Source organism: Phascolarctos cinereus, unplaced genomic scaffold (assembly GCF_003287225.1).
Source record: "Phascolarctos cinereus isolate Bilbo 61053 unplaced genomic scaffold, phaCin_HiC Scaffold_9;HRSCAF=440, whole genome shotgun sequence".
In the NCBI taxonomy this organism is placed as follows: domain Eukaryota; kingdom Metazoa; phylum Chordata; class Mammalia; order Diprotodontia; family Phascolarctidae; genus Phascolarctos; species Phascolarctos cinereus.
This window is the reverse complement of record NW_027556402.1, coordinates 253,981,710-254,007,149: the sequence shown is the minus strand read 5'-3', so window position 1 is coordinate 254,007,149 and position 25,440 is coordinate 253,981,710. Positions and strand designations below refer to the sequence as shown.

At 54.3% G+C, this 25,440-nt stretch overlaps 3 protein-coding genes across 3 annotated transcripts; 1 reads left to right on the top strand and 2 right to left on the bottom strand.

The window, feature by feature from the left end:
- Positions 1 to 2,424: 2,424 nt before the first annotated feature.
- TTC9C (tetratricopeptide repeat domain 9C) lies at positions 2,425 to 10,285 on the bottom strand. Its single transcript, XM_020967947.2, has 3 exons — positions 9,086 to 10,285; positions 4,308 to 4,490; positions 2,425 to 3,051 (listed from the first exon to the last, which is right to left on the bottom strand). The coding sequence occupies exons 1-3, from the start codon at positions 9,321 to 9,323 to the stop codon at positions 2,957 to 2,959; spliced, it is 516 nt and encodes a 171-aa protein (XP_020823606.1). The 5' UTR covers positions 9,324 to 10,285; the 3' UTR covers positions 2,425 to 2,956.
- Positions 10,286 to 10,778: 493 nt separating this feature from the next.
- On the top strand, positions 10,779 to 20,295 carry HNRNPUL2 (heterogeneous nuclear ribonucleoprotein U like 2). The gene is given in 15 exon segments (XM_078148370.1): positions 10,779 to 11,132; positions 11,135 to 11,530; positions 13,864 to 13,999; positions 14,267 to 14,343; positions 14,591 to 14,730; positions 15,115 to 15,205; positions 15,315 to 15,427; positions 15,705 to 15,968; positions 16,156 to 16,278; positions 16,445 to 16,573; positions 16,803 to 16,971; positions 18,170 to 18,370; positions 19,345 to 19,415; positions 19,633 to 19,740; positions 19,831 to 20,295. Coding segments are annotated over 15 exon segments (2,412 nt in total). The 5' UTR covers positions 10,779 to 10,810; the 3' UTR covers positions 19,903 to 20,295.
- Positions 20,296 to 22,926: 2,631 nt separating this feature from the next.
- On the bottom strand, positions 22,927 to 24,874 carry GNG3 (G protein subunit gamma 3). The gene is made up of 3 exons (XM_020968260.2): positions 24,618 to 24,874; positions 23,747 to 23,852; positions 22,927 to 23,389 (listed from the first exon to the last, which is right to left on the bottom strand). Exons 2-3 carry the CDS (start codon positions 23,843 to 23,845, stop codon positions 23,261 to 23,263), a joined length of 228 nt encoding a protein of 75 aa, XP_020823919.1. The 5' UTR covers positions 23,846 to 23,852; positions 24,618 to 24,874; the 3' UTR covers positions 22,927 to 23,260.
- Between the last annotated feature and the right edge of the window lie 566 nt (positions 24,875 to 25,440).

The following is a 25,440-nucleotide window of genomic DNA, read 5'->3' as shown; positions in this document are numbered from 1 at the left end:
TTTTCAGACCATCCTAATGGCTATAAAGGGCCTTATGTTGCACCTAAATCTTCCTCCCTTATCTTGGTTGAAGAATTACATTCCATCCCTTTAATAACCTCGTTTCCATCTTGGAAATTCCTATTATGTTCTGATTCTTGTTCTAACCCAGGATACAGTGGGACTTGGAACAGTAGTTCCTCAGTATAGAGCAGTTTCTGAGGTCTCGTCAAAGAAGGAAAAGGCTCAGAACTGCCTCCATTTCTTTTTTTTTTCTTTTTAGGCAATTGGGGTTAAGTGACTTGCCCAAGGTCACATAGCTAGTAAACGTCAAGTGTCTGGTCTTAGGCTGCGTTAGAATTCAGGTCCTCCAGACTCTAGGGCCGGTGCTGTATCCACTGCACCACCTAGCTGCCCTCTGCCCCCACTTCTAAGACCCTCCTTTCCTTTTACCTTCAGCTCTGCATATTAGTTCTAGCTCTGATAGAATTGTAAGGTCAGAGGCCATCTATGTAAATGGAGTCTTGCCAGGCATCTCCTCAAGCATCCCTTCCTTGCTGAGGGCCTTTTGTGTCCGATTCAGCTTCTTACTCTACAGAGGCCCTTTCACTCATCTCCATGGGAGTAAAGTACCTCCTCGTGTGTCCCATCTCTTTCCAGTTCAGCTTACCAAACCTCTCAATCCTTTTCCTTTTTTCTCACGTTCTCATCCCCCAAGTCACTTCCCTTACTTAATCCAGATTCAGTTAGATAGGTTAGGTGAGGATCCTGGCCTCTCAGACTTCAGTGCACTGCCTTCCAGTCCGGCCACATATTCCATGTGACCCCTGGACTCCTCCTTCTCCACGTGCTGACTTTCCTTGTTGCCCCTTTAACGCCCCTGATATCTGTCAGAGAATAAGAGGACAGTTTTGTTACTTCTGGGCAGCCTTGCAGAAAGGAGAGGCAGGGTGGGGTCAGAGGAGTCCCAGTACATGGGTTCAGATCTTGGCCACACTGCCTGGTACCTATTTGAATGTGGGCAAACAACATCCTTTTCTGTATGAGGCACTTGGACTAGGCGATGTCTCAGGCTCTTTCTAGCTCCAAATTCTGTGATTAGTCACAAGTGATATGATTGCTATCATTATGTGTGAATTTCCTTTACCTGTAAGTCAGATAAGAAGTTGGCATATTGTCTATAGAATCTTAAAAACTGGAAGAGAAAGCAAACACTATCAGTGTAGCCGCTCTGTCAAGCATTAATTCCCACATCCAGCCAGTCTTAAAAGACATATCCAGACTCACTTCCCCTTTCTTTAAATTTCCCCAAAATCCTCGTTGTACAGAAACACCTATTTTTGTGGCCAGGATGAGCGTGTGTTTTCCTACTGGGCTAGCTAAGAGGAAGGGACAACTATTTGGGAGGAGTGTTCCTGGTCAAGGCAGGGACTGAGCAAACAGAGCAGGCTTCCTGGCGTTATTTTTCCAACAGTGTTATAGCATGGAAGTGTCTCTGGGGTCTCCAGGCCTCTGCCAGCAGAGCTCGAGCTGAGTCTAGACAGAGCTGAAGACCAGCCACACTTCTCACCATGAGTCTATCTGCAATCAGGTGAATCTCCGGGCTGAGCACTTTCAGCAGATGTCTGAAGACCATCACTTATGTTAGCTTCACAAGCACAGTCTCTGCTAAAAGTGCGGGCCTTTCCAAGGACTGAGTATAGAAGATGGGTGTACAGTGTGACGAGAGATGACAGATGACGACACCCTGGACTATAAGAGCCTTGCCAACAAACAGCCGTCTGTGCTGGCTTCACAGAGCACCCACAAGGAATGGTGTGAGGCCTCGATAAAGACCCCTCAACCCTAAAGCAAGGGTGGCTTTAAAGCCTATAGACACCGACTTGGAATGATGTTTTTAAATGCACAAAATACACAGGATTACAAAGGAAATGAATTGTATTCAATCAGTTAATAATAATAATTCAAAAAGAAGCTAATGGCCTCTTGATATGAGAAGCCCTGGCTTAGCAATGAATGAGGTGGACAGCCAGACCAGCCCCTCCTCTGGGCATCCCCGACACCTTGGAAAGGCCAGGATAATGGGGAATTCTCAGCCTCTCTTTTTCTGTCACTCATGTACTTGGGTACCCTGGAGGAGAGAGGCACTTGAAAAATACACGTAGCTAGAGAAGGATGCTTTTAGTACTCCTTGTGTGGCACGGTGATTTCTATGGGGACGGACTGAGGCCGCTTTCATACATCTTCCGTAGAGGCCAGCATTGTGTGGTCACTTTGCCACTGTAGCCAAATGAATGTAGTTCATTCTTGAGGGTCATGTATGCTTCAGAAATAAATGCTAATTATGTAGAAAAAAGAAGCAGAAACCAGGAATGATAAGGAAAATCTGAGCAGGGCTCAGATGTCACTGTCAGGTAAACAATCATTAGTCTCAGGACATCTGCGTCAGTTTAACCCATTCTAACGTTAAATTTTAATACATTTTGGCCTAACCTCTGATTTTCATTATCACGAAAAACAAAATGAGAATGTGGCCCAGAAAGGGCATTCCCAGCCTACCAGGCTGTCCTTTGATGCCCCCCAAACACCCATCGTCCCAAAAGGTCCACTGACTTTCTAAGGAAGGAGAACGGAAGCCTTGTTCCCGTCCACCCTTCTCACACCCCTTTCTGCCAGCCTCAGCGGCCATCCACTTCTTGGAATCCGCAGCTCACTGAGGTCATTTATTCCACTTGCATCTAGTTGGCTTGTTCTGGTGTTTCCCAGGAGAGCTCCTCGAGGCTACAAGAAGATGCTGGACAGAAGCACGGAGAAGGCCAGGGAGAGGAGAGGAGTCTGTGCAGGGACGGAAGTCAAAGCGCAGCCCAGGCAGGCTGCAGGCGGACTGCCCATTTCTTCTACTTGAAGCCCCTGCTTCCAGCTGGGGGGGGAGGGGGGAATCTAGGGGTCCGCCCTCTAGCAAGGCCTCTGTCTTGGGCTAACCAAACATGCCCACGTAAAGCTGCTTTTCTTTTTGGTGGCAGCTGCTCAGTTCGGATTCTGTCCGCTGCAGGTATCGCCGGACGTTGGCATCTTGGTAAGAAGAAGAAAAGGAATTAAGTAACTCAAATCTCCAGGGGGGAGAGAGCAGATATTAAAAATAACCCCAAGTCTTCCCACAGCCAAAACATTCTGACTGTACAGGGCCTAGTAAAATCTAATTCCAATTCATTAATCTGGAAGTTTGGTCCTTCCGTCCTTCCTTCCTTCATTTCTTTCTTTCGTTTTTTCACTTTTAGGCAATTGGGGTTAAGTGACTTGCCCAGGGTCACACAGCTAGTAAGTGTCAAGTGTTTGGTCTGAGGCCGGATTTGAACTCAGGTCCTCCTGACTTCAGGGCTGGTGCTCTATCCACTGCACCATCTAGCTGCCCCAAGTTTGGTTATTTCTTTTAAGGACTGAGGGCTGGACTTTAGTTTTGAATTCAAAAGAAATATACTAAACATTTTAATTATTTAAGAGTGCAAACAGGTTTTAAAACGTCTTAGATGCCTCATTTATGTACAGGCTGAGATGTTAATTACAAGCCATTAACTCTTCATGGAAACATCTAAGGGACCTTGATTGAAATATTAAGAGGTATATACCTTTGAAATCAGTCACTTTTCATATGAACGATATCCTCTCATTTGCATTTTCATTAATTCAGGCTAGATTTTTCAAGCCAGCAGACATTGGGCCTCTTATAGAAAGAGGAAGAACAGTGTAGTATATAGAGGGCAAACCCTGGAGCCCAGCAGACCTGGGTTCAAGTTGTTGACCCTCTCTGGCTGTGTGACCCTGGGCAAGTCACTTTACTTTTCTTGCAATACCACTGGAAGACTTTGGGTTGCAGATCAGAGTTGAAGCAGGAATTTGCTCCCTGGGGAGTGGCGTTCCCTACGCCAAAGAAATCACAGGTCCAAACCAAGAAAATTGCATCAGACCATGGCATTGCATCAGAAGCCTAAAGTAGGATGTGAGTACAGATTTCTTTCTTAGATGTGTGGAAGGCCACCCTCTTCTAGGTCGGGTAGGGAATCTTCAACAAGTTTGGATGCAGTCAAAAGGCTGCACTTGAGGAGCCAGAGGGCCACATACAGCCTTGAGGCCGAAGGTTCCCTGCCCCTCTAGAATCTAGCTTATTCCTAAGTCCCCAGGTGGCCAAAAGGCAGATGGGGAGGGCGGCCGGTAAGCACAATGGACTGCACAGACTGGCCCATCCTTGGGAATGTAGACCCCCCCAGTCGGCCTCAGGGACCCCGCGGACAGAGGGCGTTCTTCCCCACAACCCGCTGCCTTTGCCTCACCCTTCGGCTGACGGTCAGCGGCGGCCTGAAGGTAGCGTCGGGCCTGGTCATAGTCCTGTAAGTGAAAAGAGGCCACTCCTGCCCGGTACAAGGCCTTGGCATTGGCCGGCTGGCGCTCCAAGACCTTCCGACTGTATTCTCTCGCTCGGTCATAGTTTACTGGCTCCATCTGAAGGAGAGAGGCTGAGGGGAGCAGAGAAAAGAGGAAGAGCCATGTGGTGGATCCTTCTTGGACAGCACTGGCTTACTTACGGTCATATTGAACAGAAGACTTTGAAGCCAAAACAATCAATCCGACAATATTAAGTGGCTACTCAAAAATGGTACAGGCAGCTAAGTGGCTCAGTGGTCAGAGTGCTGGGCCGAGAGTCAGGAAGACCTGAGTTCAAATCTGGCCTCAGACACTTCCTAGCTGTGACCTTGGGCAAGTCCCTTAACCTCTGTTCGACTCAGTTTCCTTATGTGTAAAATGAGCCAGAGAAGGATGTGGCAAACCCCTCCAGAGTCTTTGCCAAGAGAACCTCATGAACAGTAAGATCCAAAGGGTCACTGAAGAGTAGGACGTGATAATTGAGTAGTGACCGCGTGACTGAACAACAGAAAAGACGCCCAGTGCTGCTTTCTCCTGCGTCGGGGGTGGGGAGGATGGAACGAGGAAGACCTGAGGAATCTCCCCTGCCACCGCCAGCAGCTGGGCAGTGCTGGAGAGCGTCCCTAGAACACCCGTCGGGATGGCTCAGAGGCAGAACGACACCCAGATCTCCCACTTGGGACCCCGCCCCTCAGCCTCATGTGCACAAACAGTTCTGTGGGTGCCACTTCCCTGGCCATCCTCCCCTCTGTGCGCAAGGACAGCCACTCCCTGGTTCCTGACCTGTGCAAGCCCAAGGAGCCTTGGCCTGGGGTTCTCTTAGTGACCTTCTCAACCCAAATCCGGCCACAGAACTGCCAACTCCTTTCACAAGCTGCCACTTCTTGTGGGACTGAAAAGGAAGTGGGACCCACTTCTAGGGAAAACACAGGATTCATGGATTCTAGAGCTGAGGGTGAAGAGGGCTCTCAGCAAACCGTCCGGGTGACAGCTGGTCTTGTTACTGCCTCTACCCTCGCAATGGGATGCACAGATCACAGAACATCTTGGCCAGCGTTTTGTTCTTGGCCTGTTCTGATGCCAAAAGAATATTGTTGGCAAAGAAATAAACATGCCAAAAGCCTGAGAGAAAAGGGGCAGCCCTGGCTGGGTCTCAGGAGCAGCACCATCTCTACTTCTCCATGCTGAGAATGGCTTTCTGATGTACTGAAACAAAGGACAGACAGGGGATTGCAGAACACTGGAGTCCCTGTGGGACCCTGGGCAGGTCACACAGCCCGAATGTCAACAGTGTGGGCCCATCTCCCTTACAGGTTGTTGATTTAAAGTTAGTAATGCGTTTAGAGCCCCAGAAGAGTGTCAAGGGCCGTACAAATGTGGGGATCCCAGCTGCGTGTCTCTTGTACTGCCCCCCCCACTCAGAGCAGCATTAGTGGAGCTGGCCTTGGTAGCACACAGCTGCGGCCCCCTGCGGTGGGGGCAGGTCAGTGGTTTAGCTGAGGCCCTCTGCTCTTCTCACTTGGGGATCTCCTCAGCATTCATGGACTTAGTGACAGTCTTGATGCAAACGATTCTCAAACCTGCTTCTCCTGCCCCGACTTCTCCACTGGCCTCCAGTGTCACATCTCCAAGTGTCCTTCTGATGTCTGGGAGACAACGCTTCCCTCTTCCTAACTCTCCCATCGCTGCTGAGGGCAGCACCGTTCTCCCAGGCCCACAGGCTCACAGCCCCCTCATCCTCGACACCCCACTCACAGCGTCAGCCCTCCTGACACATCTCCTGGGATGCTGGCTCTGCCCTGACACCCCCTCCTCGCATTGCGCCTGAACTCTGACCAGCTGCTGGATCTCCCTGCCTCGTGTCTGCCCCGACTCCAGTCCATGCCGCGCTCAACAGTTGCCAAACTGATCTTCCTGAAACAAATGCTCATTGTATCTTTCCCCTCTCCTACCCAATAAACTACAGTGGTTCCCCATTACCACCAGGATCAACTCTAAAATCCTCCCTGGCTTTTGAAGCCCCTCAATGACCTGGGCCCTTCCTACCTTTCCAGTCTTTCCCTCCTTGCTCCTTTACTCCTCACACCTTACTCTACAATCCCAGGACACCCGGCCTCCTGGCCATTCCCACAATATGACGCTCCCCTGTCCCTGGACTGTCCTCCCTCCTCATCTCCGTGTCCTGGCTTCCTTCCAGTAGGATGCCAAAGTCCTACCTTCCAAAGGAGCCCTTTCCCAGACCCCCTCCTTTTTAGAGCCTTCCAGCTGAGGCCATCCCCAAGTGATCCCGCCTGTCTATATCTCCTGGGCACAGACTCACTGCTTGTTGTTTTCCCCTTTGAACTGAGAGCTCCTGGAGAGCAGGGGCTGTTTTCTGTCTTTCCTTTTTTTAATCTCCAGAGTGCTTAGCCGGGTGCCTGGCACACAGTAGGTGCTTGGTAAATGGTAGCAGACTGACTAACTGCAGCAGTGCTAAAGCTTAGTCAGACATCAACAATGGTCAGCTCCCAGGAATGGAGGATGCAGGCTGCCTGAGGAGGTGTGAACTGGGGAGGCTGGAGAAAGGGAGCTTGACATCAGCATGGGGTTGGGCCCAGGAGTGACTGTCCTCCTTCCAGCCTTCTGGACAGAGGGAGACAGTCTTTAAAAAATTTTTTAAAAAACAAACAACACTCCTTGAATAAGGTGGGCACTTTACCCTGCTTTAAAAAGGAAGAGATCTGAGTATCTCCTGACTTTCTTGCAAAGTATCTGGTGTTTCCAAGTCTCTTGACACTTAACCTCCATCTTCTGGGATGCAATTTAAACCTCTTTCTTCTGATTTTAGAATTCAGCTTGGGCACCATATCTCTGCCATCTATCCTTCTAGTTTAATCGAATATTATCCTTTCCCCGCACAAATTGTCATTCTTCTCAAGGCTCCAGCATTGTGCCCACGTATATGTATCACCCCCAGCCTGCCCCTCCACTGATGCCTTGCTTCAGCTGTGTCATCGGCCCCCAATTGGTCAAGGCCAGCTTCATCAAGTCTTTCCTGACCACTCCAATGATCTCTCCCTCTTCTGAACTAACACTGCCCAAGTCTCTCAGTATAAAGGATTGTGGTGTAATAAACGAGTCCTCGCTCCCCGAGTCAGGAAGCTCTAGACGCGGCTCCCAGCCCAGTCAGGCAGGTCACTCAGTCTCCTGGGCTTTCATCCTCTCTAGAAGGAAGGGCTTGTCGGCCGGATCCCTTCCTCTGATCCTATGTATGATCCCACAGGCATTTCTTGTGTTATTTACCTCCCCAATTAGATCCTAATTGCCCTGAAGGTGGGACTATGAAGCTCCCCCCCCCCAGCTTCTGGTTACAGAGCTAATCATGGCTTGGTAACTGTTTGCCAAATACCTTCAATCGATACTGAACATGAAGTACAGTATGAGGTATTCTGATATGCTATGAAATAATTCACACACCTGGAGGCTGGGCACGATCACCATCCTTTTGGCTAAATGTCCCCTAATTCTCTTCTTTGCCCGTGCACCTTATCCTGAGCTCTTAGTAATTTTGGTTCCTTTGCTCTAAATCCTCAAATTCAGGACTCAGACTGTAGACCTCCTGGATGGAAGGACACCGTATACAATTGTTACAGAAAAGGAGGCAGGAACGCGTAATGGACAGGAAACTGGCCTCAGGATCCGGAGTCCTGGGTTGGGTCCCTCCAGTTCCTCAAGGCCCAAGGGTCTAAGAGCCCTGGTGCTTCCTATCTGGGGGGGGGAGGGGGTTGTGACAGGGGCTGGAGACTGCTGCCCCATGGTGTAGATGACACCAGTGCTCATTAAAAGAGATTAGAAGCAAGTTGCCAGGATTGACTCAACTCTGACTATACTGTTACTGTTGCAGGGGTGTGGAGTGTAGGAAGGAAGAATTCTAGTTTGTTGTCTACTCTAGATCCTGGGCAGTTTTCCCTATCACACCTTAAAGTGCTATGGGAACTCTGCACCTGATCTTACAATCTCATTTGACCACTTCTGATACTTTCTCTAACCTCTCCAAACCTCCAATTCAAAAGTTCTTGGCTTTATCACTAAACTGCCTGGCTGGCCCTGACACTGCCGCTGGGGAGGCATATGCATTCAATACCAGAGCAGGTTTGGATTTCCACTAGGATCAGAGGTTTCCGAGAGGGCCTGGTTAACCCCTTCCCCCCCCACCCCTTCTCAGGCCCAGGAAGTCACTTGATTCGGTTGTTTTACACAGCCTAGTACTTTCTCCCCCATTAAAAATGTGTCTCAACATCTTCATGGCATCATTTTGGACAACCAGCAGTTTTACCTCAATGCTTAGTAACTTAGTTAACATCGAATCTATTTTAGCTAGTTGCAGATATCAACTGGCCTAAGAGATCTCTCACTTGCAACAAAGTAATTCTAAAGACATTAACTCAGGCGTGTGTCCTTCAGTCTGAAAACGAGAGGTGGGAGGTGGGGGTCACCTGGCCTCCTTTCCAGGCTCAGAGTTGCCTAGGCCATCAGAGGAAAGGCAAAGAAAATCTCCCACCCGCAAACTCACAAATCCCAGCCCCCCTCCCCATTTTTTAAACGAACAAAACCAACAGATTCTTTTAACATTGTGACCGGAGCTCAACGGCCAGCTGCCAAGGTCAATCTTTTTTCCCCGCCAAACCCGGGCTTTCCGAGCTCTTACCGGCGAGGTTGTTGTAACAGTCGGTCTGCGTGCTCTCCAGCACCTTCTGCTGCTCGATGGTGAGCGCCGGGCCTCGGGCGCCCAGCGGGGGCAGCGGGGATGGCAGGGTCGGGTCGAGGCCCCGAAGCTGAAGCAAGGCCCGGTGGTATCGGCTCACAGCATCCCGGTAGCGCCCTTCCCGGTAGCGCTGGTTCCCCTCCTCTTTGTACTGCTGCGCCTCGCGGAGCCTCCTCTCCATGACTCGGGGTCCGAGAGAAGGGGCGGGGAGCTGCTACTGCTGCTGCGCAGCCACTGCCCCTGGAGGAGGCCCAGAGGACGCCCTTGGCACCTGGAGCCTGCCCGACCCACCCCGGGGGCTTCAACACCCAGGATTTCCTCCCAGAACCTCACGGGGGGCCCCAGAGGCGCGAGCACGCGGGACAGGTTCTGCACCAGCAAGCCCACTCCCCACGGGCGGATGGACAGACTGGCTGCCCTCAGAGCCCGCGAGCGTGCGCGTGAGCTGGCTTCGCATCCACGTCCTTCGCAAGCCGGCACACCCCCGCCGCGCCCCTGCTTGGCCCCACGGTCCGTCCGCAGAGGTAGCACCTGGGCACCGGCGCCCAGATCTTCAACGTGGCCAGGCCGCGATGGCGGCGCCGGGGCTCCCCCGGGACCCCGCACGCGACAACCGGGACCGTGCCTCGATGCCTACTCCCGCCTCCCAACCCGCGGGGACACCGGGCAGGGCCCGATTACCAAGCGCCTCCGCGCGCGCTCTCGCTGTCCAATCACCTTACGGCTCCACGCCAGTGCACGCGCACCGGGAGAGGAGCCGCAGGCCCCGCCCCCTCCTCGGGCCGGCACCCCGCGCGGACCAATCCGCAAACCGTCCCCGGCCGAGCCGCCCAATCAGAGAAAAAAAGAAACCCGGCAGCATCGGCCGCCCAATGGAAGCGAAGACTGGGCGATTCGAGCCGCCCAATAAGTGGGGACTGGGGCGGGAGAAAGGGGAAACCCAGCAGGCTGCTTGCGGGCCCCGACTCCGAGTGAGGCAGAGGATCAATCGTTCCAAGTCCCGGGTACTAGTTTTGTGGCTAGAAAATGATCCTTTCTCTGCTCCCACTCTTCCCCGCGACGGGTTTCTGCGGCCATGGAGCTACGTGCACGCCAAATGGAGGGAAGAGGCTGGCGGGGCTTCTCTCTGGTGCAGAAAGCTAGGAGGTGCGGGGTGAGAAAGGACCGCAGCACCGACGTAGAAACCAGTTCAACTCCCGCTGCCCCGCCAGGGTGCCGCAATAAAAACAAGACCCAAACAAACCAAGACAGACCCCCTTGCAGTGATTGGTGGAAAAGGAAGAGGGGGCGGAAAGAGCAGGACAGGCCAGCCTATCCCCGGACGCGCGCGGCTCGGGGGGGGGGGCGAGGAGGGAGGGGTGGAAAAAGAATCCCCTCGCCAGCCCGGGGCTAGGCCTGGAGAAGAGAAGGAGAGTCTGGGGTACGGCCAGGATGGGCTTCATCCAGGAGTCCCCGGCGTCCGGCCGCCGGCACCCAGCTTTCCGGAAGCGCGTGCCACAGCGGGCAGCAGCCTCGGGGTGCGGGAGGCGACCGGCCGCGGCGGCGGCAGGCCCTGCGCCTGCGCGCTGGGACCGGGCCGACGGTTCGCGGGGCGGGGGCGAAGGGGGGAGAAGGAGGAGGGAGGAGGCGGCGGGAGGAGGGAGGGAGGCGGAGGCGGCGGCGGCGGCGATGGAGGTGAAGCGGCTGAAAGTGACCGAGCTGCGGTCGGAGCTGCAGCGCCGGGGCCTGGACTCGCGCGGCCTCAAGGTGGACCTGGCGCAGCGGCTGCAGGAGGCGCTGGACGCCGAGATGCTGGAGGACGAAGCGGGCGGGGCGGCGGCGACGGCGGCCCGGCCCCGGCGGCCGGGGGCGGCGGCGGCGGCCGTGCAGAGCCCGGGCGGCGACGAGGCGGACGAGGACGACGACGACGACGACGACGACGACGCCGCCGCGGACGAGGACGCGGACGAGGACGAGGACGCGGCAGCGGCGGCGGCGGCCGCGGAGGGGGAGGAGGGGAGCAGGAGCGGGAGGTGGGGGAGCGGGGGGCGGGGGCGGCCGAGGAGGACGCGGCGGAGGCGCTGCTGCTGCTGGAGGACGAGGACGGGGACGAGGCCGAGGCCGAGGATCCGCCCCCCGCCGCCGCCGCGTCCCAGCCCCAGCCCCTGCCTCAGCCGCCGGGCCGGGCCTCCGCTCAGCCCCGGCCGCCTGCAGCCGCCCCGCCGTCCCCGGCGCCGGCCATGGCAGCGCCCTCCCCGCAGCCCCCCGAGCCCCCGGCGCTGCCGCAGCCCGGCCAGGGCCTGGGCCCGGGCGACGGGGACGCGGAGCCCGAGGCCGGGGCGGCCTTGGCCCCGGGTGGCCAGTGCGACCCGGCGCCTGCCCCCAAGGCCGGCGACGACGACGAGCCGGGTGAGCATCGGCCCGGTCCTGCCGGCGGTTAGACCGCGTTCGGGCCTCGGTTTCCCCGGCTGCAAAGGAGGGGAGGGAGTAGCATGGCTGGGTGGGCTTGCAAGGTCGCACCTCCGCGGGCCTCGGTTTCCCCCGCTGTAAACGAGAGGTCGGTGCTGGGCTTGCAAGGTCGCACCCCGAACGTGGGTCTGTTTACCCTGCTGTAAAAGGGGAGGTGGGCTTGCAAGGTCGCACTCAGGCTCATGGGCCTCGATTTCTTCTGTTGTAAAAGGGGGGGCGCGCTGTGTTGAGTGGGCTTGTAAGGTCGCATCTCTTTCCTCTGCTGTAAAGGGGGGGAGGGCGCTCGGCCAGGTGGGCTCCAGTGGCTCTTCTTTTGCCGTCTGTAAAGCCGGAGGTTGGCTAAGTGGCGTGTAAGACCCTCTTCCCTTCTATTATTTCCTCGTTAAAGAGTCAGTAGAAAGGGGTGGGGGCGGGACCTCTATCAGCCTTGATTTCTCCCAGAGTAAAAAGAGGGACTACTGATTTGTGATTCTGCTGAGCGAGTCTCTTCCTCTTTCTGATCTCAGTTTCCCTTCCCTCAATCTATACTGCATTCTGCAATTTGATAGGTAAGCTCCGGCCCGCTCTGGATCTCCTGTAAATCAGTGGGCTGGTCTAGGGCAGTCCCCCACTTAAGGTTGGTGAAGTTCAGAATCCCTGCTCCATGTGGAGAGAGGGATGGTTTCCAAGGATGGTTATTGCAGTGGCCAGCTGCTTGGCCTCTGTGGGCCCTCCTGCCCACCCTGGGATGAGGATGCCCCCTCTCTTGGGGCAGCCTGGCCTACCTGTGGAGCACCCAGCCTCCTGGAGCTCCTGGGAGGGAAGGCAAGGCTCATCAGAAGAAAAGGGGTTTCCCTGACTAGCTTATCCCCCGGGTCCCTGCTGAGCTGGACATCTGGGCAGGCAGGAAACCCATGGCAAATTGGGGCAGCAGCGGCAGCCTCTGACTTGATTCTTCCGTGGGCTATCAGGTTTAATAGTTAACCAGTGGGACTTGCGGTTGGTTGCTCTGGGCTAGGCTAGTTAATACTGCTTGCTGACATTGGGCATTTACCTCACCTCCCTTCTCCTCAAATGTGAACCTTTGTATTGAGATACCAGGTGGGCATGCTTGTGGGAGGTTCATGTCAGTGAGTGTTTCTTTTAAGTATCTGGGGTTTCTTAAAGCATCTTGAAATGTAGCTGGTGGAGGCGGCCAACTCATAGGGTCAGACAATGACCTTTTGGCGTGGAAAGAGATTGGCTGGATCCATAAACATCTGTCAGAGTCAAGGGAGGATCTAGGGGGCCTTTGAAAAGTGGGTTCTTGTGTTCATTAATACCTCTTTGAGCCAAGTCTAAGGCAGCTATACTCTAGATGGTATTGGCATATGGGAGCCTTTAGAAATAAATACTCACAAGTTCCCTTAGACGGATTAATCAATCATCTACTGTTTGCAACACTGCTTTAGGCACTGGAAATACACAAATTTTTTTTAAAAAATGCATTACGGCATAGTTGGTTAATATTCAGTGGCCCAGAGAATAAAATTAATCATTTAGTTCTTGTCAGTTATAGGAAGGCTCAGGTATCTACACTCCAATTAATAGAACATAAATGGGGTTCTCTCTTTTCCAAATAGTGTTATCTTCATGGTTTTTAATTTTATAAAATTGGTTTTTAAAAAATACAGTTTATCATTTTTAAAATCAGTAATTAATTGGGTGCTAAAAATGAGAAAGTAAGTTCCTGTCCCAGATTGTGTGCAGCAAATCTGCAGGATTATTTATGGGTCTCTTGTGACTTATGCTTTACCCTCACAACTTTCACTAAAAAGCCATGACAAAAATATAGCCTTGTCTCATGCACCTAGATCTACCTACTATTTGTAGGAAAGCTGTGGCCACACATTTTTAAATTGGGGGAATGGATTTTTTATTTAATTGAGGCCAATTTGGTAGTAAATATAAGTGTTAGGGCTAACCTGTCCAGCTAGAATCCCAAGTAGGGGTTAACCAGATCATTTGCCTGAACCCTCAACCTTTCCTGCACTGCCTTGGGCAGTTTTCATTATCATACATTGAAGATGTGCATGTCCATCCTGGTTAATTTGGGCAGATGAGTGAGAAAAGCACATGAGTCCTCAGTATTTTGTATCCTCAGTCTCTAACATACAAACGTTTAAAATTATTGACAAGGCTTCCTTTGGCTGTGAAAGCACTGGGACTACCCTCCTTGCATTCCAGGAGGGGTGGTTTGATTTAGGAGACTTTTTTCTTCAGTGAAAATTATTATTTTTCTTTCCTTTCGGTAGGAGATGACAAGGATAGCGAGAAGTCAAAACCCACTGGTTCCGACGGAGAGCGTCGTGGGGTCAAAAGACAGCGAGATGAGAAGGAAGAGCATGGCCGGGCTTACTATGAGTTTCGGGAAGAGGCTTATCACAGTCGGTAAGAGCGAGCTCCCCTTGAATTCACTGGAATTCCTACACTGGCCATGATAGATGCAGCTGCTGCTAGTTAAACTAGTTGGATTTTAGGGGCTTCATTTGAATTGGGCTCATTGGACCTCCTTCTTTCCCAGTGCCATTTTTCTGCTGAGATTTTATACTCTCACCTTGAAGCAGACTTGTTTCATTGGATGCAAGCTCATATAAATACTGATCAGAGAAGTGGACAGGGATGGTCAAAACTGTGGTTTTTTTCTCTTGTGTGTAGCTCCAAGTCTCCACCCCCCCCTGAAGAAGAGGCCAGAGATGAGGAAGAGGATCCGACCCTTGTGAACCTAGACACGTGTATGTAGGACACAGAAGAGATGGAGGTGTTGACCAGGAGACCTTCTGTCTCCTATCTCATTTTAGAAGTTAACGTGTCGTGTAGGCCCAAAACGACTTGGGAAGCTTAGTGTTTGAGGCTGTCATTGCACCTATTCCCACTGGAGTAGAAGTGGCTGTTATTGGGTGTCTTCTGACCATTGTGATGATAGCAGGCCTGTTGATGTTGACTGCCACTGGAGTGATGTCATCTCTTTCTCCCCGACAGATACCTCGGATCTCCATTTTCAAGTGAGCAAGGACCGTTATGGGGGCCAGCCGCTTTTTTCTGAGAAATTTCCCACCCTTTGGTCTGGAGCGAGGAGCACATATGGAGTGGCGAAGGGAAAAGTCTGTTTTGAGGCCAAGGTGGGGCAGCAGCTCATGAGGCCCATTCCTTGTCCCCTTCCCTTCCCAGTGAGAGGCCTCCAGGCCTTCGGCTTGGTCAGCGAGGGCCCAGCACCTCCCCTCTAGTGATGAAGGTTGGGAGCAGCAGCAGCGGATTCTGGACAGACAGAGAGAGAGAGAGAGAGACACAGAGACACACACACACACACACACACACATACACACACACACACACACACACACACACACACACGAGAGTCGGCCCTGGTGGCTGTGGCTCAGGGTCATGGAGATGTGTGCCACCATGCTGCCTTGTAGTCTCTGTGGGCCTCAGTCCTCTGACACCTACGTGTTGCTTGTGAGGCCACTGCGGTGACTGAGGCTTCCATTTCTGACTCGGTACAGGTCACTCAAAATCTGCCGCTGAAAGAAGGCTGCACTGAGGCTTCCCTTCTCCGTGTGGGATGGTCTGTTGACTTCTCCTGTCCACAACTTGGTAAAATGCCTTTTTTTCCCTTCCCCTCATGACAGGAGCAAGTCTCCCGTGGGGGAAGTCGGAGGGGGAGGGCGTCTTCTGGGGAGGTAACTCTGCTCCTCTGTTCTAGGTGAAGATGAATTTTCTTATGGCTTCGATGGCCGGGGGCTAAAGGCAGAAAATGGGCAGTTTGAGGAATATGGCCAGGCCTTTGGGGAAAATGATGTCATTGGCTGCTTTGCTGTAAGTCTTTGTGAGAGCAGTCCATTGATTGAAGGATGTAGGCAGCGAGGGCATGGTGCCGGGGGAAGGAGGTTGGGCCGCTTGCTTTCCTTTCTCTGTGAGGCGCCCATCCTCCCCACTGGCCTCTCACTCAGCCCCTCGGCCTCCGATGTCAGGGGCTCTGTGCAGCAGCCTGTTTAAGGGAGACTTAAGCTACAGAAGCATTTTTTCCTGTTTGGACACATGTGCTGTGCGGTCCACTCCAGCTGTGCTGTGTCGCTATCATTTCTGATCACAGAATTTCGAAAGCGAGGAGGTGGAACTCTCCTTCTTCAGAAATGGAGATGATTTGGGCGTAGCTTTCCGAGTCAGCAAGGAGTCCTTGAACGAGCGGGCCCTCCTGCCTCATGTCCTCTGCAAAAATTGTGCGGTGGAACTCAACTTCGGTCAGAAGGAGGAGCCCTTCTTCCCCCCTCCTGAGGAGTTTGTATTCATCCATGCCGTGCCTGTGGAGGATCGGGTTCGAACCTTGCTGCCACCTAAGACTACAGAGGAGTGTGAGGTACGGGCAGCAGAGGCTGGTACCGAGCAGCGTCATGCCTCTCAAAGCTACCCCTTGTGTGTGTGCGTTTGCGTGCATACGTGTGTGTGTGTGTGTGTGTGTGCGTGCGCACTGGGGGGTTGGTGCGAGGTTTGGGCCCATGGAACACTTCCCTCCTCGTTATAAGCTGGGTACTATTGCTTTGTAGGTATTACTGATGGTGGGACTGCCTGGGTCTGGAAAGACCCAGTGGGCATTGAAATATGCCCAAGATAATCCTGAGAAAAGATACAATGTCCTGGGAGCTGAGACTGTGCTCAGTCAGATGAGGGTAAGCGGGAGGGCCCTTGTGCTCAAGGCCCTGGGACAGTACCCCTCCTCGGTGGGCTTGCCCCCACAGCCTGTTGGGAAGTCTGGATCACTCTTGTTGCTGGGAGCCTGGGAACAGGGCCAAAGGGCTGTGGTGGAGAGCAGGGTATTGTTTGTCTCTGTGTCAGATGAAGGGGCCCGAGGAGCCAGAGCTGGACCCCAAGAGCCGGGACCTTCTAGTGCAGCAAGCCTCCCAGTGCCTTAGCAAGCTGGTCCAGGTGGCTTCGAGGACAAAAAGAAACATCATACTGGACCAGGTATCGGTCTTGCAAGCACTTTCCCTGCATTCAAGGCTCCAGCCTTCGCGGGCCCAGCAGCTCCAAGTCCCTCCATCTAACAAGACTGAGCCTCTCCCTAGGCCGCCTGGCCAAGGAGCAGCTCCCTGGCTTTCAGGCCGGTCTGCTTCTGGAACATTCTGCCCCAGCTCCTCCCTGCCCAGGAGCCCCGGGGTGAAGCAGGTGTGGCTGTGTTCTCTTCTGTCCTCAGTGTAATGTCTACAACTCGGGCCAGCGGCGGAAGCTGCTCCTCTTTAAGGCCTTCTCTCGGAAAGTGGTGGTGATTGTCCCCAACGAGGACGACTGGAAGAAGAGGCTGGAGCTGAGGAAGGAGGTGGAGGGTGATGACGTGCCAGAGACTGTCATGCTGGAGATGAAAGGTGCGTGTTGCAGATGCCGTGGTCCCTCGGGAGCGGCTTGAGGAGTTCTAGGCGCCCAGTATCTGGGCTGAAGGGAGGTCGTGTTGTGTGGCTGAGGAGGCCCCGTCCTGGGACAGGCCTCCAAGTTGGTGGTCGTGGGGACGAGGTTCATAGACTGCAGTAAACAAAAGGAACGGGAGCTCTGGGGTGCTGCCGCTGGGGGGGTCTTTGAACGCCATTCTCGTGGCTAGCCAGTTAATGCTTCAGCTGTTTGGCCGAGCACTTGTAATACCCACGATACTTAGTGTGGGATCTGCTCTGTCCGCACAGACGTTCTCAGTAAGCTGCAGAGTAGGAAGCTTGCTGCCTGTTGCCTTTGGAAGCGGACTTGGATCCAGAGAGCTCCACATTTAGGGCTGTTTCTGACCGCTCAGGAATGCTGGTTGTTGGGCTGGATAAGACAATTGGTCATCATGGGACAAAATGCTAATTAAGCTGAGATGGTAAAGGAGAAAGTCCAGTTGGTCCTTTTAGGGCTTCCCTCTAATGTCACACTTCCCAGAAGACCTTTGGCCTTTGTCCCTAGAGCATGGCCGAGGCCTTGTGTTTTATTTTCATACTGGGGTCCCTGGTCTCAGTTTCTTAAGACATTGAGGAGGAGGCTTGATTGGGAATTGACCTAAAAAAAGTGGATTCGCTTCCCCAAGAGGGGGCGCTAGAGGCAGCCCCTGACTTACTCCCTCAGCTGGCCTGAGTCTTACTGGACAGAATGAATGACATTTTACATGGCTGCTTGGATTTCTTGGACTTCTTGGAACGGTTCGCTTTCTAGCTGTGTATTAGCCAAGAACCAAGGCACCGCTGCTTCCGTCTGCACGGGCAGCCTCCGTTCAGTTTGCTCTTAAAAGTGGAAGTCATGGCGTCATAGGAGGCGGAGCTGGACAGGGCCCGAGAGATTGAGTCCAAAAGGCAACCAGGGGAATGGCGTTTAATGTCTTGCTCTGTTTGCAGAGAGCCTTACACTTGGCTAACCAAATCTAGGGTCAACCGTTGATAGAGTCTATGTGTGCCAAGTTGGGGGGGGTAATCTTGTAGGTGTCTGCAGGGCTGGTGATAGCCGGTCACTTCCATTCTGGAATCTTCAAGAGGAAGAAAAAAGGCCCCAGATCGTCTATTCTACTCTAAGCCTCCCCACCCCCCTTTTTTAAAAAATTCATAGCCAATTTCTCTCTGCCTGAAAAATGTGACTATATGGAGGAGGTGACCTTTGGGGAACTGGAGAAGGAGGAGGCCCAGCCTCTGGTCACCAGATACAAAGAGGAGGCGAGGAAGCTGCTGCCGCCTTCCGAGAAGCGGACAAACCGCCGAAACAACCGGAACAAGCGCAACCGGCAGAGCCGAAGTCGCGGCCAAGGCTACGGTGAGTGGGGATGGGGCGCGGGGGGGGGGGCAGGGCACGGGGCAGGAGTCTGCTGTCCCCTCTGCCCCGCCTTGACCTCCTGGGCTTGCTGACCATTGCGGGGCCGGTCACGGACTCTGTGCTCCTCCCTCTTCCCCTTCCCTCCGTACGCCCAGCACTCTGTTGTCCTCGTGGGGCACCCCCACGGCCTCCAAGGCTCCTCGTGTGTGGAGGCTTTGGGGAAGGGGCTCTCCCGGACTGGCCCTCAGGCGGGCCTTGTTTCCCTGTGATCTCCCCCTGCCGCTCTAGTGTGCTGGGGTCTTGGCTTTTCATCTGCCACTGGGTTGTCATTAATCTGTGTGTCGTGAAGTGTCATTCTGCTCTTGCTGGAGCAGGGAGGAGACTGAGGTTGGGGAAAAATGGTTTGTTTAGGGGCAGCTAGATGGCGCAGTGGATAGAGCACCGGCCCTGGAGTCAAGAGGACCTGAGTTCAAATCTGGCCTCAGACATTTGATACTCACTATCTGTGTGACCCTGGGCAAGTCACTTCACTCCATTGCCTTGCCAAAAAAAAAAAAAAAAGAAAAAAGAAAAATGGTTTGTGTGACGATACAAAAGCCAGTCAGCAGCTGACCTGGGATGGACCATCCTGCCCTTGGGAGGCCAGCCTGCTGAGGAGGCCCTGACCCTGCTGCCTTTTTTACATCCTTTCCTCTGTAAATGGAGGGGCTGACTCCTTGTTTCTCAGTCCCTGTATCCTCTGGAAGGCGGGTGTTCTTATGTGCCTACACCTGCCGCGCCATCGCTGTGTCCTTCTCACATAGCTGGTAGAAGTGAAGGAGGAGCCGCCTGGCCAGGGGGCTAGTCTGCCCCGTGGCTGGCACCGAGCCATTCCTCTCGGACCCGGTTGGGTTCCAGCTCTTCTTCCGTCAGCTTCCCCTGCAGCCAAGAGCCCCAAGCAGCTGTCTGAGAGCCATTCTCCGTTTCTCTTCCAGCCGGCGGGCGCCGGGGCTACGACAGCCGTGCCTATGGGCAGCAGTACTGGGGGCAGTCTGGAAGCAGAGGGGTGAGTGTAGCTCTCCTCCGGCTTCTCCCTCCCGGCAAGACCACGGGCTAGACTGTGAGCTCCTCGAGGGCAGGGGCACTGTGTCTTCTGGATCTTTGTGTCAGCGCCCAGCATGGCGATTGGCACGGAGCCAGCACTTTGCAGCTGCCTCAGGCCTTGGTGCTAGAAGCCCCCAGGCCCTCCTTAGCCTTCTTCCACACATCTCCTTCTCACTCAGGGTTACCGGCACTTCTACGATCGCTACCGAGGAGACTATGACCGATTCTATGGCCGGGACTGTGATTACAACCGCTACAGGGATTACTACAGGCAGTACAACCGGGAGGTGAGTGGGTGGGAGGAGCCGACGCTGGGGCAGAGGGGCCGGATGACCCTCCTGGCCCTGGCTGACTGGGCTGTCCCCACTCTCTTCTAGTGGCAGAGCTACTACTACCAGGACCGAGACCGATACTACAGGAGCTACTATGGCTACCAAGGGTATCGGTGAAGGCCCGGCCGCAAGGAGCGAAGCCTCGGGGCCCCGAGCCGCAGGCACAACCAATGAGAAACGGGCTGGGGGGAGGGGGCGAAGGGGGAGGAGGCAAACCAGGAAAAACTGTACATTTTTTTAACAAAGGTTGTTGAAAAGAATATTGTCTTCTTCTATCAAACATTTCACATCTAGTTAGACATTTGTAATCACAGGCCTTTGTGCATAGTGCAGCTCTAGGGACGCCTGCCCTGTCCCTGTAATGAAGGGACTGGACAAGCAGTGTGCTAGCCTGACCTCCGACATCCCGAGGCAGCTGGGCTGGCGGCTAGGTGGGGGAGAGGTCCAGAGGGCTGGGCCCGGGGCAGTGAAAATAAAGGATTGGCTCTTGTCAGCCATTCGCACCACTCACCGCTTGTGTTTTCTTTACCAGCCTTTCCCTCTTGGGATGTCTGGTCTGGTGGGCTGGAGGTCAGCGTGTCCTTGCCTCCCATCTGGTGTCTTGGTGCTGGTGGCCAAGGCATGGAAGCTGGCTGTTAGGCACCTGTTGCATAGGACTCCCAGGCTCAGCGGGGCAAGGTCTGCTTGGGTCTGGAGCAGAGTGTTCGGTTCTTTTTGTCTGTCAGTGCACTTTCCTGAAAGCTTGGTGAGTGGGCGTGCTGCACCAGCATGGAGAACCTGGTTTGCCAGTGCCCATCTCTGTCTTCCAAGGGTGTGCCAGGGGTGCCCTCAGAAGGCATTCCTGTGCAGTGTCCGCCTTCTCGAGTAGTGGAAGAGGAGGAACATTCTCAGGGTTTCACAAACGAAGGCAACAGGATTCTCGTACTCGTTGGAGCGTGATATGTGCAGAGGCAGATCTTTTGATGTGAGCAGCCAGCTCCCAGGGTCAAGAATAGCAATTCTGTACTGTGTGGAAAGGGTCATCCTCCCCCATTGTGATAGACAGTGGAGCCAGGAAAGAGGCATGGGGGGGATGGATAGGAGGCCCAGTGCAGGAAGTGGGCTCCCAGGATGAACAAAGGGGAGTGTGTGCACATGGGAGAGACCTCCAGGTGCGATTTCAGTGGCCATGCCTTAGTGTAGATTTCCCCATTTTCAGCTGGTTCTTTACCAAGTGGGATGAAGCTGGTGGAGACCTTGCTGTAGCAGAGGTAGCATGTGGCTGTTGTGGGGTGGGTAGGATGAGCCTACCCCCCTGCTCTCTGGAGATGGACTATCCCCCTTGGGTTCTGCTCCCTTCCTGCTCAGCATCTCCCCAGCGGCTGCCTGCGCTGGCCTGTCTGAAATCCTGTCTGAAATTGTTTTATCTTCCCATCCCAGCCTGTTGGCATGAAGCCGAGTCCTTACTCTTAACTCTTTCCATTTGTCCTTGACAGACACTGTGGCCCCCCAGCTGGCATGAGTCAGGAGCTGATGGGGCATCCAGGCCCCTGATGTTGCCCCGAAAGGGTGGGTGACAGTGGCTGGAGGCACACATTACAGCCCAGGGCAGCTGGGCTCCAGGCCAACCCACCTTGCATTTCCTTAGTAAGTGCTGTCCTTGGTGAACAGTCTGGAGCTCTCCCAGCGCTGTGGGAAGTAATCTGGACTGAGGGGCTGGTAAGGGGGCTCCAGACGCATGGAGAGGGTACAAGGGGGAAAGCCAGGAGACGGGTGCTGTAGAAAGGCTGTTTGTAAAGAAGCTAGGTTTTCTGGAGAGGGAGCAATGTAACTGCCACACCCTGGTCAATACAGACCAAGAGATCCTTTGTCAAAAGTCAATGTCTCTCTGGTTTAAAAAAAAATAGTTTTAAGGGGAACAAAACCCATGGATAATGGTAACAAAAGGCATCTCTGGCCTTGTTCTTCCTAGAACACTTGTTTTGTGTTTTTTTCTGAATGTCTTAGTTCTTGTAGACGGAAAAGCTTGTAAGAAAAATAAAAAAGCCTGTGAATACTTTTACAAAACCTGTAAAGTGTTATTGGATGTGGCCAGTAAAAGAGGAAAAAAATGTCACTCGTGTCATTGTCTACAGCTGTTCACTTTTCTCCCGTCCTTTACAACGTTTGGACCAAACTGTAGGCAGCCACCTCTCAGGTTCAGAAATCGCTGTTTGGATGAGTTCCCCGGGCTTTCTCCCCAGTCTCCCACCTCCCCCACCGAAGATGCTGGGCCCTCCGGACTCTGCCCTGGCGGCCCTTGGGGGGGCGGTGGGCACCGCCACCTGCCCCACGTTTGGGCCCTACCCAGGTGACCACCCCTCCCAGTGAGTGCCCCAGGCCAGGTGGGGGAGGGGGCAGGGGCGGTCTTGGGGGGCTCCAGGCAGAGACGTTCGGGGTGCCTGACGCGAGCCTCTGGGAGGAGGGGGGAGGCGGAGGCCCTGGCATCCGAAGACCCCCACCCTCGACTCCCGGCCAGCAACAGCTGACAGGGGCCCTGCCCTCAGTGTTCCCTTTTCAGGGCTCGTATTCCCTTTGGAATACGATGTGGCCCCTTTGGAGATGCTCCTTCCCTTCTCCTGGCCTCAGTTTCCCCATCGGTAAGGCGTGGAAATTACGGGGTCCCGGACACGCGGGCTAACAGCCCAATGCGCACGCGCAGCCCTCACCGCAATCCGCTCCTTAGGAGGGGCGGAGTCGGGATGGGGGCGGGGCCACTCCAGCGGGAGGCCCCGCCCACGGTCCCGTTGCCGCAGTCCACGAGGGTGGGGGCGGAGGGCCGCCATTTTGAGCACGGGCGCGGATGGGACCCTGTCGGGGACAAAGAGAACCAGGCTGAGCGCCGCCATTTTAAGAATGGAGTCGTCCGGGGACGCCCCCCGTACGCCCGACCGGGGCCATGTCGCGGCGGTCCGTGGCGGCGTCCATCTTGGGAGAAAGCGAGCTATGGGGGGCGCCATGTTGGAGGCTGCGCCCGCCCCTCCTAGGAGCCCCTCCCCCTTCCGTCTCCCAATCCCCCCCCCGCACTGCCCCGCCCCGCGCCCCCGTCCCCCCGCGGGTTGGGCCCCCAGCAGTCTGCGCTCGTCGAGCTAGGTTGAATAAGGGCGATGTCAGAGCTCCCTCCGAGAGCGAGTGCTTTTATTCCTGCTCCCCACAACCCCCCGCTAGGCTCAGCCGTCGAGCCCCAGTCCCCTTCCCCCGCTCCATCGTCTGCGGCCCCCGGGGAAGGCGGTGCCACGGTCAGCGGGCCAGGCGGAGGCCGAGAGGCGACCCTCGCGAGTCCCCTCGCTTGGCCCTCCTTGGAGCTGTCCTTGGTGGGAGGAGAGACGGGGCTGACGGGTAGGGGCTTAGGGCTAGCTTGTGCTTCTGATACCCTCGGGGGATGGGCCAGAGTTTGGATTGGGGGCAGCTTGAGGGATCGCAGGGTGGGTCCAGGGCGGGGGTGGGGGGCAGGCGCTTAGAGGAGTGCACAAAAGAATTTCTTCTCCCGGAAGGGGTTCTCCGAGGTGGGCACAGGGGTGATGAGGGGGTCCTCACAGGCGTGAGCATCACAGTATGTCATCAGGTCAGCAGCTGCCTTGGATACCTGAGTACCACCAGGAGAGGGATGGGACTGTGAGCCAGGAGTCCCGAGGGGACGAAAGGCCACTCTGCTCCCAAGAGAAACCCACAAAACGAAATCCCTGGGGTCCACTCCTGCTGGTCCCACGGGGCCCTGAATGCAAAATTCTCTTGTCAACCAACCCCTTCCTCAGGTTTCTGGGCATAGTTTTCCCTCCACCCTAAAGAGTCCAAAGACGACTCCCCCTACCCAATATGAGCCTGGAAGGCAGCTCTTCCTCAAGTGAAGAAAGGATTATTGAGAGAGGGACCTCTATCCTCTATTCGACAGAGACTCCACGGCTGGGCCAGGCTAAGGGGGGAGGCGGAGGGTCCCACCCACCTTTATCCGGCACATGCTGGCTTCTATCTTGAGCTGCTCCACCAGCTTTCGGGCTTGCCCAATGCTCATGGTGCTGTTTACGGGGGTCTCTCCTTTCATCGTGGCTCTGAGGAAAGCAGAAGGACAGCTCAGAGCGTGACAGGTGCAGGGTGGGGGTGGGTGGAGAACCATGCTCTCATTGCAGTAAGGAAGCCGCAAAGCCCAAGATGAACAGCACCCCCACGGTCATGCATACCCTCAGCCGTTTCTAGCAAAATCACAGGGTCTCTGAATTAGAAAAGACTTCAGAGGCATCTAGTGCAAGCCAGACCTGACCAGGAATCAATCACCCCTGCAACTTTTGGACAAGCAGCCCTAGCTTCTGTTTAAAAGACCACCGTTGAGGGGGTTGAGGACATTTGTCCCGATCTTTGATTCCTTTCTGAGCCTCTCTTTCTATCACTGGGGAGCTTGGAATTGGGGTAGGATCAGGGTGGTTAAGAAAGATTGCTAGATAATCCCCATCCTTCTCCAAGAGCCTTTCCACCCTTCTGTCCTCAGTGCTGAGAATGGTTGTGGGAAGGGAACATGAAGGGTATGAATTCACTGACTTCCTACATCTACCCTTCTCCAGACCTGTTCAAATTCAGGAAACAATTTGTGGGTCATTTAAACCAGGATTTCCTGAAAGAATCAATTTCAATCCCGGCCCCCTCCTCAGCATCCTGGAACCCTCTTGAACTGGAAGATATGAGGGACATGGAGAATGTACCCTAAGAAAGCACATAAACCCCCATCCAGTGGGTGAAAGCCTGCCCCCCTACACACACACACACACATACACACACACACACACACACACACACACACACACACACCCCTAACTACTGACCTGAAGCTTTAGTGGGCTGCAGATCCAGGGGTTTTGAGGAAAACAGAGACCTTCTTGTTGAAGTGGGCGTCTTGCCCTGTTGTCTGGTGCTTTCTGATGCAGGTGATAGAAATAGCAGGCTCAGAGGAGAATAGAAGCAATCCCTGAAAAGGGAGTCAGGACTAGCCTTAGGTCCTTCAAGGGCTGGTTCCAAGTGATAAAGCGTTAGCACTGCCTGTCTGGACCACTAGTACCTGAAGGATGAAGGATGCTGGAAGGAGTTGCTTCCATCCTGGAACATACCAATCGTCCAGCCAGTGGGGGAGGTTGACAGCCGGCTCCTTCCCTGGGTGGGCACACTGCCCCAGTCAATGACTAACTCCCTGCCCTCCCCTGTCATGGGCACATTGAGGTGACAGTCAGAATGTTTCTGGGAGGGCCTGGAAGGATCCAAGGCTAAACTGACCTCCCCCACCAGCCCTGTGTGGTCTGGGCCCATGGCATCTGCTGCAGTAGAGTCTATGCTGGGCTGCAGGGGACCCTGCTCATTTGGAAATCTGACATCAGCTGGGCGTTTACTCTCCCCTCCCTTGTCCTACCTTCCTCATTCTGCCTCAGCATTGTCATCCCCTCACTCTTATTTCCAGAGGCCCCAGTTCCTTCCAAACACAGGCTTACTCACAATCCCCTACATTGGATGTGAGGTTATAGGTTTTACATACATTTCATTCAACAAACATTTATGGAGCGGGTATGCTTTACGAGGCTCTCACTTAGGAGCTAGGGATACAAGGTCAAAAATAGCCCCCTTTGCTCATGGAGTTTCTATTCTACAGTCAGAGAT